Genomic DNA, 12,451 nt, shown 5'->3' on the forward strand with positions numbered 1-12,451 from the left:
TTGCGCAGTTCAAGTTTATTTGCATGTGTCATCACATTCAGATGGTGTCACACCATGCATGTGTGGACCGACGTGGTACCACCCCGGTGGTGGTGGTGTCACTCTCTGACAGCATGAAACTTTCTTTAAAAAACATATAAAATATTATACCAGGGTATTTACAGCATGAAGTAATGTTCAACTCTATCCATCTGACTGTGGGCTGTGCAAAGGCAGTTTAGGCTTTGTGAATAGTCTCGTAGTTAACAAAGAGTTAGGATTAACTCTTTAGCCTATTCAAGGTAATGCTGAATGGCTCTTTCACACAGGGCCCCAACTACAAGTTAGGCATAGCTACATGTGGAGATATCAGGTGGCCAGAATTAGTGAATCCAGCCAGTACTGCTGCACCTATGTAAGCCAATTACAAGTTAATCCCCACAGAATAACTGTGCAAGCCCATTTATCCTATGCATAATTCCTAAAACATTCACAATTCCATGAGGTTTAATTCACACACTCCAACCTGCTATGGGCAGGTGGTTAAGGTGACCAGAGTGGCCATTGCACGATGAAGGGCAGTAGGGGGAAGGTGTGGAGGGTTGCAGAGGGGAAGAGAGAATGGGGCTTGGCGGTGGAGGGTGGGGTCTTTGAAAATGGACTGATATTTTCCCACCGGAGAACTACCAATAACGGTTTCAGTAACTCAAAAATAGGGTAAATATGGTCCATGCTGAGTTGTTTCTTCTTTTCTTCTTTAATTCTATAAACTAGGTAGCTAAACCCCCCAAAGCACTTCACCTCTTACCTGCTCTTGTCAAGGTTTTGTAGATTGGGCACATGTAAAATCCTGTTTCTGGCGGCTTGCGGTTTGGGACAGGAATTAACCAGAGAACTGCCATTTCGGTGTATAGTTCTTTGGGTCGTGATTCTGACAGCTCATGCAATACCACATCCCAGCGAGCACCTTCTAAAAACAGTCCGTGAATATAGCAGCCCTGCTCTGGTCGTTCCAGCAGCTCCGACACAGGGTTTTTCATGACCTGATTATGAAATGGAATGACAATGGCATGCACTTAGTCCAACATTCAAAGCATGCCACCAACCCTGTTACCTGCATATTTCCAAACATCCTTTTTTCCTACAGTAACCCCAGGTCACAACACTACCTATCAGTTCATAACAAATAGTAATAAGGTAATTCCTCGGGAATTAGCCCTACATCAGTATCTTCTGTCAGCTAACACCATTGTAGGCATACCATTTCTTGAATATAGTCACTCGTAGGCCTGCACATTTAACGTCCTTCTTGGCATATCTCAAAAGGCTCAGAAAAAGCTTAAGGTTACCAATGTTCTCAAGACCATTACTTCTCCGACCTATCATTGATAAATAAGTCTTGTACATTACTAGTATTTAGCAATATTTTTGCATCCCATCTACTAATTATACATAGTGTTATTTCTAAAATATTAAACCCAATTTATCAGTTTCCCCTTGCTGGTCCTGGCATACAGCTGCCCAAATGTCCACACAACCAACACAGAGGACCACATTTCATTACTATTAAAGATAAAACTAATTTCATTTATTTCATATTTACAACTCAAAATATTTCAACATAATGCCACCAAACATATACAAATGCTTTTTTGAAATAATGCTTTAAAGAGGGGAACTTTTGATGATGGATTTTATGCTGACATGACATATGCTTCACTGACTATTCTAAAAAAAATTCTCATCACTGAATATTCAGTTCTTATCCATCAACTGCCCTTTTCCATTATTTCCACGAAACTGAACTTAACATTTATTGAGCAATTATATTTTTATAAACACTGATATCTTTATTCTCTTAAAGCGTCAATATCTCTATTTTACCTTTAGATGAAACGCAAATTCCATATCACATAATTTTAACTTCAATTTCCGTATTTATCTTGACCCACTTACCCTTTTATACCTTTCCATTGGAATGAACAGATGATTAGCATTCCATTCAAGTTGTGGTTACTTTCCAAATGCGAATTCTTTAACTATAACATTATATGACACTATTAAGGAACGTTAGAGCGGTTCATCTCATAATCAACATTAACATCTTTCCGCTTATCGACAACTCGTAGTCAATAAAGAAATATTCTTGATTAGCACTTTTATCTGGTTGATACAGTCCAACATGTCCCGGACAACTGTACCTCTTATCAAAAGAATAAATGTAGTTTGACTCCACATTCATACAATGCAATGGTTGTATAGGAAACTTCAGCCACTGCACAGGGAGGACCTAGGTTTAGAAGGATAACTGCAGCCCCTGCAGTCTCTTCACACAGTTCAGTATTTCAGTTACAAAGTAGGGACTCGAGAAACACTCGATTTCTCGCAATGGGACTATCATCATGACAATCTAGGCATTTGCATGGTGCTGGTAGTGTGTAGGAGCCTTTCCATTATTACACCACAGGAAATATTTATTGTGTGTGATTTCATTTTCATTGACAATTTGCACCACATAGAAATTCGAAGATTAAATTGCTTACCTTTAGTAACGCCTTTTTTGGTAGAAACTTCATCTGAACACAGATTCTTCACCTTTTAAATAACTTCAGGCATCAGACTGGATCAGGAAATATTTGCATAGAAATTTCCTCCATCATCGGCAGGTGGGGTAGTGCACCTTCATGCTACCTTATGCCGCTCCATCTCGTGCAGACGTGATGTCAGTATCAGTATATATGTCCCCTACTCATACCGGCTTATGTTTATTTCTATACTCCTTCAGTGCCAACAGACAAGGAGCCTTAAGAAACCATCAATAAAATAGTGTACAGATTTTTGGTATTGGAATCTTAATAATGATAGATTGTTATAAGGCCACTCCAAAGAACGAGGAGGTGGGAGGGCAGGTGAGGAATCTGCAGTTGGATAGAGTCTCTACCAGAAAATGTGTTACCAATGGTAACTAACTTGTTCTTCTGATAGAGATTTCTAATTGCATATCTCTCACCTTTTGAATAGATACGAAAGCAGCGCTTCCCACTTGGTGGGTCTGTATAATGGTTCAGACCAGGAAATCCTTCAGGATCGAACAGGCAAAATGCCCTTCCTGCCAGACATGGCTATCCAAGCAGTAGTGTTTAGTGAACACGTGGAGGTATGCACATGTAGTATCCTGGCATATTTCCAATACCACATGTCCACGCTGTGGTAGCAGCCTTTGCTCTGGTAGAATTAATATGCAAGCCTCCTGGAGGCTGCTTCCTGACTGGCCCATAGCTGATTTTACTACAGTAAACAATCCATCTGTAAAGGTCCTCTTCTGCTCCGCCTTGCCCTTTTTTGCTTCAGAGAAACCGATAAACAGATTGTCATCTTCACAGAATTCTCTCGTTTTCTCTATGTTAAGACTGAGAGCCCTTTTAGGATCAAGGTGATGTAGATGCTCTTCTTCCTTTGAGGGTTAAGGTGGTGCATAAAAGGATGATAAAGTGATGAACTGACCCACATGAAAAGGTGTATCACCTTGAGAAGGGATGCTGCTTCGTCAGAGGAACCAATTTGTCAGGAAAGAAGGAGACATAAGTATGTGATGCTGATAAAGTTTGAAGTTGGATCACTTGTCTTGTAGATGTAATGGTTATGAGGAACACCATTTTAAGAGTAAGCAACTGCAAAGAACGGCTGTTCCTAGATTTGAAAGGCAAACCCACCAGGTAAGTTAAAACCAAGTTCAGATCCCATTTTAGCATTACAAATTGGATAGGTGGAAATGTGTGTCAACCCTTTCAAGAAACACATCACAAGTGATTTGAAGAGGGACATTGATCTGGTAGACATAGGAATTCCAAAACGGCTGAGAAGTAATCTTTAACTGTAGCCACAGCAAGGCCATTGCTGTGCCAATGATAAGCTGAACAAAAGAATATCAGAAAGAGAAGTTTGCAGAGGGTGGATATGGCGGGAAGAACACCTCACTGCAAACGTCTCTTAGCTTCCTGCATACACAGTCTTGGTGAAATGATGCCTAGCTTCTAAGATAATGCTAACTGCATTGAGAGGAAGATTGCATGCTATCAATTGTGGCTCTTTAGTCTCCATGCATGGAGGTGTAAGTTGTGCAAGCTCAAGTGTAGGTCCCAAACCTGCTGCTGCGACAGGTAGTCCTACTGAAGAGGAAGTCAAATTGGAGGGCAGATGCTCTTGGCCAGAGTTTCTGGATACCAACACTCTTTTAGTCCAGTCCGCAGACACTAGAATGGCTTGCGCTCAGTCTCTCTTGATCTTTTTGAGTACTGTGGGCAGGCCAGGAAGGGGCAGAAAGGATATAGGAGTCCTGGACCCCAATGTAGACGACATGATTTTCTGAAGAAAGGTTGCTTTGGGAACCCAATGCGCAAAAGACATCACACGGCATGTTTTTTCCAGTGGGGAATAAATTGATACATGATTCATCCCACTGCTGAAAGATGCCCTGGGCCACCTTTAAGAGTTTAAATATCCCATCCTGCCAGGTATTGTATGATCAGGGACATGCCCTCAGCATTTTGCCACTTCCAGACGCATAGAGCTTCTTGGCACAGGGTCTACGACTCCACTAAGCCCAGTTTTTTGGAATACCACACAGCAGACATGTTGTCCGTGAACACTTGTACCATTCCCATCTTGAATGAACAGGATGACTGCCTTCAGTGCCAGGCGAATTGCTCACAACTCCAACAAGCTGATGTAGAGGCGAGTGTCCGTCAGAGACCAGAGTCCTCTGATCCTGACCCCTCGCAGATGAGCTCCCCAACCAAGCAATGATGCATCCACCACAACCGTTAGTTCTGGATAGAAAAGAGAGAGATATTTGCCATTGGTCCAGCTGAGGTCTAGCACATCGCTGCTGTTCCTTTGACGTCTCCTCTGCCATCTGGATGGAATCTGACAGATTTCCTTGGTGATGGACTCACTGTGACTGCAGAGTCCACTGCAGAGATTCCCTGTGCCACCTGCTCTGGTCCACAAGAAGGATGCAGGAGGGTAAGAGACAAAGAAACCCAAGAGTCAATCTCACTGAGACCCAGGCTGTAGGTTGAAACATAAGGATGATAGTCTCAATGTCCTGGACTCACTGAGGTGAAGGGATACCTCTGAAGAGAACCGTATCTAGCATAGTTCCTATGATGGCAAGTCGTTGCGAAGGAGTCAGGTGTGATTTTAGCACATTGATGGGAAAGCCCATTGATGTCAATAGATCAGCCATTGTCTGGAGATGGTTTGTGAGTGTTTGAGGTCAAACCTGCCTTCAGTCGTCGAGGTACAGGAAGACTGGTTTTTGCAACCTGTGGGATCACCACCATCACCTTCTACACCTGAGGAGCACTGGTCAGGCCAAAGGGGAGCACAGACAACTGAAAGTGCTCATGGCCTGCCTGAAACCACAAGTAATGCCTGTGAGATTTCAGAAAGGGAATGTGGAAGTATGTATCCAGCAAGTCCAGTACAACCATCCATTCTCTCGAATCAAGGGCAGAGAGAACCTGGGCCATGGTGAGTATATTGAATTTATCTTTTATTAAGAAGAAGTTCAGAAGACAAAGATCCAGGATTATATGAAAGCCTCTGTCTTTCATTGTAATCAGAGTAACAGGAGTAACAATCAGTCCCGATTTCTGAAACCACCACCTTCTCAATTGCTCCCTGGGCCAAGAGAGTCAGAAATTCTCTTACGGTAGATAAATGATCCTCTGGGAGATGTTGTTGTGTGGGTGGCATGAACAGAGGGTAATAAAGGATATGCAGGAAGTAACCTTGTTCCACAATCTCAACACCCAATGATCTGAAGTGATGCTTCTCCATTCAGGAGGTAAAAGGTGATCCAACCTCCAACCCACTGGTTGTGAGATGTCAAGACCAAATTAAAGGAATTTTTCTGCGGCTGCAGCAGTGGGAGTCGAGGATGGATTGGAAGCTGTCCAGGGGGACCTGCGCTTTGACAACTTGCTCCCAGACTTCTTCTTGAAAAGGACTGGATAGTCTGTTGTTGTTGACACAAGTGTTGTCTGTGTCTCTGCATGAAGCCCCTTCTGAAGCCTCAAAACGGGAGTTGTTTCAGTTTTAGATAGCATAAACTCAACCTGAAGGTATTGAGGTACTTTATATGACCACCCGTTGCATTACACAGGGACACATTAATTTTCATGGGCACAGGCAGATTAAGTAATTTGCCCAGAATCACAGGATGTTGAGCTGATGACGAGACTCGAAGCTGGTCTCCCAGTTGCAAAGTCAGCAGCTCTAGATGTAGCGCCACATCTTCTTGTTGGGGAAACTGCTGAGTTTGAGTAGCTAAGCACAATGGGTGAGCAGTGGCTTTACTGTCCTGCAGGAGGAACATCATCCACTCTATCCCATAAAGCATTGAAGTATCTCCCTAAGAGACAAGACATGTTAACCATTGTAAGGACTAGACTTGTTGATGAAAAGACTTTCTTTGCATATGCTTCCATTCTCTTCAATGCCCTAGCAGGAGGAGTGGTTGGAAATGCATTTGGGTTTGTAACACTTATAAAAGCCTGAACTATAAGGCTTTCTGGGGTTGGATACCTCAACAAAAAGTCCAAGCCCCCAGGAGCTGGTCTATGGTGTCTTGCTGCTTGCCCACTGGTGATAGGCAACAACTTGGTTTTACCCAGGTAGCCATTAGGACCTCCATTAATGCCTTATCAAAGGGTACAAAGGCTCTTGGGAAGACTGAGCAGGTTCAACACTGTGTCAAGATTGTTTGTTGTTTTTACATCCTGAGTAGGCAGAACAAGGTTGAAGGTCTCTGCTGTCCACCATATCACTGTGGTGAAAGTTGCTGTTTCCTCAGTAGTTACTGCAGGGTTATGCAATGCTAATCCTATATCAGGCAAAGTACCTAATCTGCTAGCATCCCTAAGGCCATCCAAAAATTGCTGTGGGCAAAAAAGGGTTGATATTTATCATCATTTATGTATTCTTAACCTTCTAGACATTGTTCTGATTTGGTAATTAATTCCTAGCCTAGGAGCAGGAGCATGCTCTGAATCCTTCTGTATGATTAGATCCTCAATTGACGTGGGTGACGGTAACGGCAACGATGGCAGAATCGTATGATGATGCTTGTGGTGTCGTGGTTGGAGGCAAAGGTGTTGTTTGTGCTGGTTTCAATTGAACCAGGTCCGACATCAGTATCAACACCAAAACAAGTTTGAGAGACACAGCTGACAAGGTTGGATCTGCTCACAAGAGTTCAACTCAAGGCTTCATGTGATTCATAGGACCCAAAGGTGCGCCAAAGTGATCCAGTGTGCACCAAAATGTTTTTTCGTAGCCATTTTCAACTGATGGAGCTGATCTGGAATTGCTACTAGATCCAAAGAGATCTGGAAAGGTAATGGCATAGTTGCTAGATCTGCAGTGGGGGAACATTTCTGTGCTTTCGAGGTGCCAGATGCATCATGAGACTCTGACTGATGTGAGTGTCTTGATGCAGGTGAGCCATGCTTAGATTTCTTGTTTTTTTTATGGCTCTTTCTGCACTTACCTAATTTTGAGGAAGTCCAGACTTGAAATCAACCTTGGGAATGAAAATGAGTTCTCTCTGTCAACCTCAACCGGGATCACTGCACTGTAGACTTTGATCTTGACAGAGCCTTTGCTTCCTCAATTCCACAACTGTCAATTTCATCTCATGGTCATGAATGGCCTTCTTATTCATCGTGGTGCATGAGAAGCACGACTTTGAATTGTTGCCTGCACCAAGACACCACAGGCAGACATCTAGTGTGAAAAGAAAGGAACTGACACAAGCGGGAGCAGGTGATGTACATACACTGATACTGACGTCACATCAGCACAGGATGCAGTGGCACGAGGTAGCATGACATCGCATGACACCACCTGCCGAAGCTGGGAAGAATTGCTACACAAACATTTCTGGATTCAGTCTGATGCCTGGAGGTATTGAAAAAGGTCAGAATGCTGCAGTTTGAAATCTCCATCAGAAATACTCACACGTAGTAGGATAGAGAAAGGGGTGCATAAGGAGATTTTGCAAGGAAAAGTAACAGCTATCAAAACCACTTTGGAGGGAAGCAAATTCTCCTATCACGATGAAAAATCAACTCCTAGACGGGCAAACACTGTTTCTCGAGGCAACCTCATCTTCCTCTTAATAATTATGGGTCAACAACGGCAATACAACACTTGAATCAAAAAATGACTCTGGAAAGCTCCTAGTCCACTTTAGTAATTTTAAAAGAATTTCATGATTAAAATAAGACCAAAAATCTGATCAAGTACTTCAAAGATAAGGAGTTTCAAAATAACAGTTTTACTCCACACTTCTCCGTTCTGCATGGGCATTACTCACAAGTGGCCACTGGAGGCTTCTTACAGTCCAACAGAACAGCAGGATTGCCACATCCAGGCGGCCTCTTCCCTTTAGTCAGGCTGGAGTAGCTGGATAAGGGTCAGTCATCTTGTGCAGTCTGGTCATAGTCATAGATTGCAAATGTCACAGAGTTCCTTGGGGGGGGGGGCTTGTTCTGGCTTGTGTAGCATCAGCAGGCAGAGTATCTTCCAATCCTTCTGAGTCTGTCTAAGAAAGAGGGCAATGTTTTCTTTCCCAGTTGCATGTTCAGTCTTTTGTGCAGGCACCAGAGTCCCTGCCTTCGACTGGAGGGTCCTCAATCTGGATACCAGCTCAAAGTGAGTAAAGGTTGGCTTGGTCACTCATGTCCAAATTCCAGCAAATAACCTTCACAAAACCTAGTGATAAACCAGTTACATTCAGTCACAGGAACAGTCATTTTTTGGTGTCATTATTGTGATCCTGTAGGCCCACAGGAGATCAGCTGACTCTGATCCTCTGTTAGTACATACACAGATCTTAGCATTAGTAGTCAAAATCTTTTCCCACTGTTTCAGCAGTCTCTCTTCGGCCTCCAAGTTGTGCATCATGTACATTTGTGGTCTGGCTGTCTTCCCAATGTATCCAGCCTTCCAGCCAGTGAATGCAAAAGACCTAGCTCTATTAACCACATGTCGCATACAACCTCCAACCACTTCCTTACAGATGAGGTCTGTGCTGAGTCCTTTACTGCACTTGGCAGGGCAGCAGTCTTCAAGACAAAGGGCCTGATTCTAACTTTGGAGGATGGTGTTAAACCGTCCCAAAAGTGGCGGATATACCACCTACCGTATTACGAGTCCATTATATCCTATGGAACTCGTAATACGGTAGGTGGTATATCCGCCACTTTTGGGACGGTTTAACACCGTCCTCCAAAGTTAGAATCAGGCCCAAAGTTTGCTGGTGTAATCCACTCTCCCTCCAAGAAGCTCTGACTGCAGATATCATCAGATATAGTAAACCTAACAAAGGTGGAGGGAAATCCCTACTATATCCCTCTCCCCACAGTCGCTTCCTAGTTACCAAGGTTTTACAGTTATGACTAGAACACTGTAAAATAGGTGGTAAGCTTGAAGCTCTTCAAAATATCACAACCCTACAATGTAAAAAAGAAATGCCCCTAAGCAAGACCATCATCCATGAACCCAAGCTCCTTAGGAAAATAGGTCTGCACTATATATCTTGTTTCCTTAACCTCATACAAGAAACAATGGAATCTACAAGGTAGCACTTGGCTGGCCTAACCTCCTGCTTACACAATACCTTCCTATCTCATCTCAGTCAGTGTGCAATTATTTACAAGGGGAGCAGGCATGACCTTGTCTCACGAGCAATCAACCTGGATTAAAATCTCAGTACGAAAGATAAGACAGGCTGTGCCTTCACGTGAGACACTAAATGTGGTTCATTTGCATGCAACTTCCAGCACTCGCATAAGGAGTCTGTCAATATCTTGTCACATTGTGAAGAAAATACATGCAAAAATAATTTAATTAGTGAATTTGCAATGTGCAGAGTCAAAATACCCACATAATCTGGTGAAAGAATGCAAAAAAAGAATTTTCCTACATCCTACTGTTACCAGGATTGCTGGTACTATTCCCCAACACTACTGCATCTTATTAAAGACACCCCCATGTCTCAAAAAGTTAAAAGGACAGATATTTCACACAAAAGAATTAACTGTCCAAAGATGTTGTGATCTATTTTTTATGTACTTATGTTATTGATTTGTAAGGTGCTGACTTGTGACACCTTGCTACATCATTGTACTACAGCATTCATAGCCAGAAGGGTTTATCATGAGATGTCACAAGATGGAGTGTCGATGTTGGCTTCAGAGGAGCCTTAGTGATCTTACAGTATCTGCTGATAAAGACTAATACTTTGAAATGGCCTTGCCCTCTGTTTACAGGGAGGGTTGTGTGTTAACATTCCTACAAATATAGGAGGACTGTGTATTAGACCAACAAAAGCTTCAGAATATAGAGACTCAGTCCACATATATCATCGGTAAGTGCTGGTGTGTCTCAGCTAGCTCACAGTACCACATTGAAACCCTAAACTGACCAGGGTGAAGAAGCTTTTGGCAACCTCAAACATGAAAATGGTCCTCAAGGGATTCCCTTTTGTTGGTCACTCTTGCCTGCTGAAGGTAAACACAAGAAACATATAAAAATGTATTTATAAAACATTTATTGAAATGATTGCATTCTTGCAGAAAACGCATGAGCTGTGATTATTGAAAATATGAGACATACTACTGTGATCAGCATTATTAAAATGGTAAACAATATGAACAATTCAACCATGGTAATGGTTGCTAATGTTTGCTTACTCCTAGCTGTATCTAATACTATACTAAAGACAGTATAGCGGGGCAACCCTCTGCCAGATCATTTGGAATATTCTAAATCCCGTACCTTCATGTTGGGTGTCAGTAAGCCAGTACAGGTTATCCTCCTTGGCAGGATGGAGAGTGAGCAGGGCTTCATCTCAGTCACAGCTCGCAGAGGTTCAGTGATAACCAAAGCATGGAAGTGCTCCTCTCACTGAGCTTTATCACAGAAGCTGTTTATATAATACATTTGCATTCTTATCACACTTTGGCAGCGGTGCAGAGCTTCTCATTCATTTTGACTAGCTAAAATGAAGTGTCTCCTAACGAGCACAGCAAGAAAGCAAAACAATTGCATTGTGTTCTGAAATGTACAACCCTGGAACTACTAAAGGGTGTCAATGCTTATTAAAAATGCACATGCAGCACATTCACGTGTTAGCAGTAAAGTTTGCAAAAGGTTACCATGAAAAATAGATGTCAACTTAAAGAGTTGAATCTAAAATGGAGACTACACACAATCCATGCAACAGGTAGTCCCTAGCTGACTAACTGGTAGGGTATGCCTCTTTGAAGAGGTTGGTTTTCAGTTGATGCCTTCTGTCTGAATTCAGTGAGTTTCAAAGGCATGTGTTTAGAGTTCTGAAGAACTACTGTTTTACCAAACAAAATCTGTGTTCACATGTCCAAATCAAGACAATAATATGTAGGCACCATACACCAATAAAGAAGACCACCTGGGTTCTTTCCAAATCTGCTATATTGAAACAACATTTCACAATGTTGGCCTTGCTGCTCTCTCCTTGTAGAACGAGCAACAATCTCAAGTAACCTAGGTTGCTATCCAAATTTATATTGCAAGTTTAGCTTTTACTTTGGAGCATCCACCATAATATTAACAACCATCTAAACATATGATATAAATACGTACAGAGTTTCTTGTTAACATTTAAACGGCAGGGCTCCCATTCAAGTAAAATGATTTAAAATACTTCAATAAAATTATAAGTTTCAAACTAAGTGTTGAATTTTTGCTAATAATAAGTGTATAAGAAGGAGCAGATAACTTCTGACTACCATTGTGCCCACTAGAAAAGCTGTGTCATGACTATGAAAGACAACTATGCAAAATGGAATGTAACACTCATTTATGGAATCAGCAATAGATGAAAACCCCATTGGATTGGGTCATAAGAATTAGAATGCTAGAACAGTGGGGAAGGATTGTGTCCAACTACATCTTAGAATATTGAGAATCCTTTCACTATTTCATACATTGATGCCTTTTTCTGGACTCGAACAATATAAAGAGCTGCTGCATAGACACACATTACTGATAACTGAAGCTATTTGCCAGTAAAATTTAGGATGAATACATGGTGATAGGGATATGCAACAGCTTTCCAATAATAGTCAAAATGGGAAGGAGCACGCAGAGGAAGTGCAAAAGGTGGAACTTTAAAGCCAGGAAGCCTGAGACCTGCAGAATGGAGAAATGGCTGAAAATCTCAGGATTGTTACTAAACTCTACCTTGAAGATAAGATGAGATCAGTGGAGGGATGGAAAGCTAATGGGAAGTTTTCAAAACAGTGATCAGAGGCCGGGCCATATTGCTGGTGCTTTGTAGAAAGAAGTTGAGGGAAGCAAGGACACAAGAACTAGAAGAGGATGTAGTAAGATTACAGCGTACGTTGGGCCATCCTGCACA

At 42.2% G+C, this 12,451-nt stretch overlaps 1 protein-coding gene across 1 annotated transcript in view; it reads right to left on the bottom strand.

The window, feature by feature from the left end:
- The window catches only part of DNAH1 (dynein axonemal heavy chain 1), an 827,745-nt gene that overhangs the window by 7,921 nt on the left and 807,373 nt on the right, over positions 1-12,451 (bottom strand). The window contains exon 78 of the mRNA XM_069206595.1: positions 788-1,022. Coding sequence (XP_069062696.1) covers positions 788-1,022 — 235 coding nt within the window. The remainder of the gene's footprint in view (positions 1-787; positions 1,023-12,451) is intronic.

This window comes from Pleurodeles waltl, chromosome 9, assembly GCF_031143425.1.
Source record: "Pleurodeles waltl isolate 20211129_DDA chromosome 9, aPleWal1.hap1.20221129, whole genome shotgun sequence".
Taxonomy (NCBI): Eukaryota; Metazoa; Chordata; class Amphibia; order Caudata; family Salamandridae; genus Pleurodeles; species Pleurodeles waltl.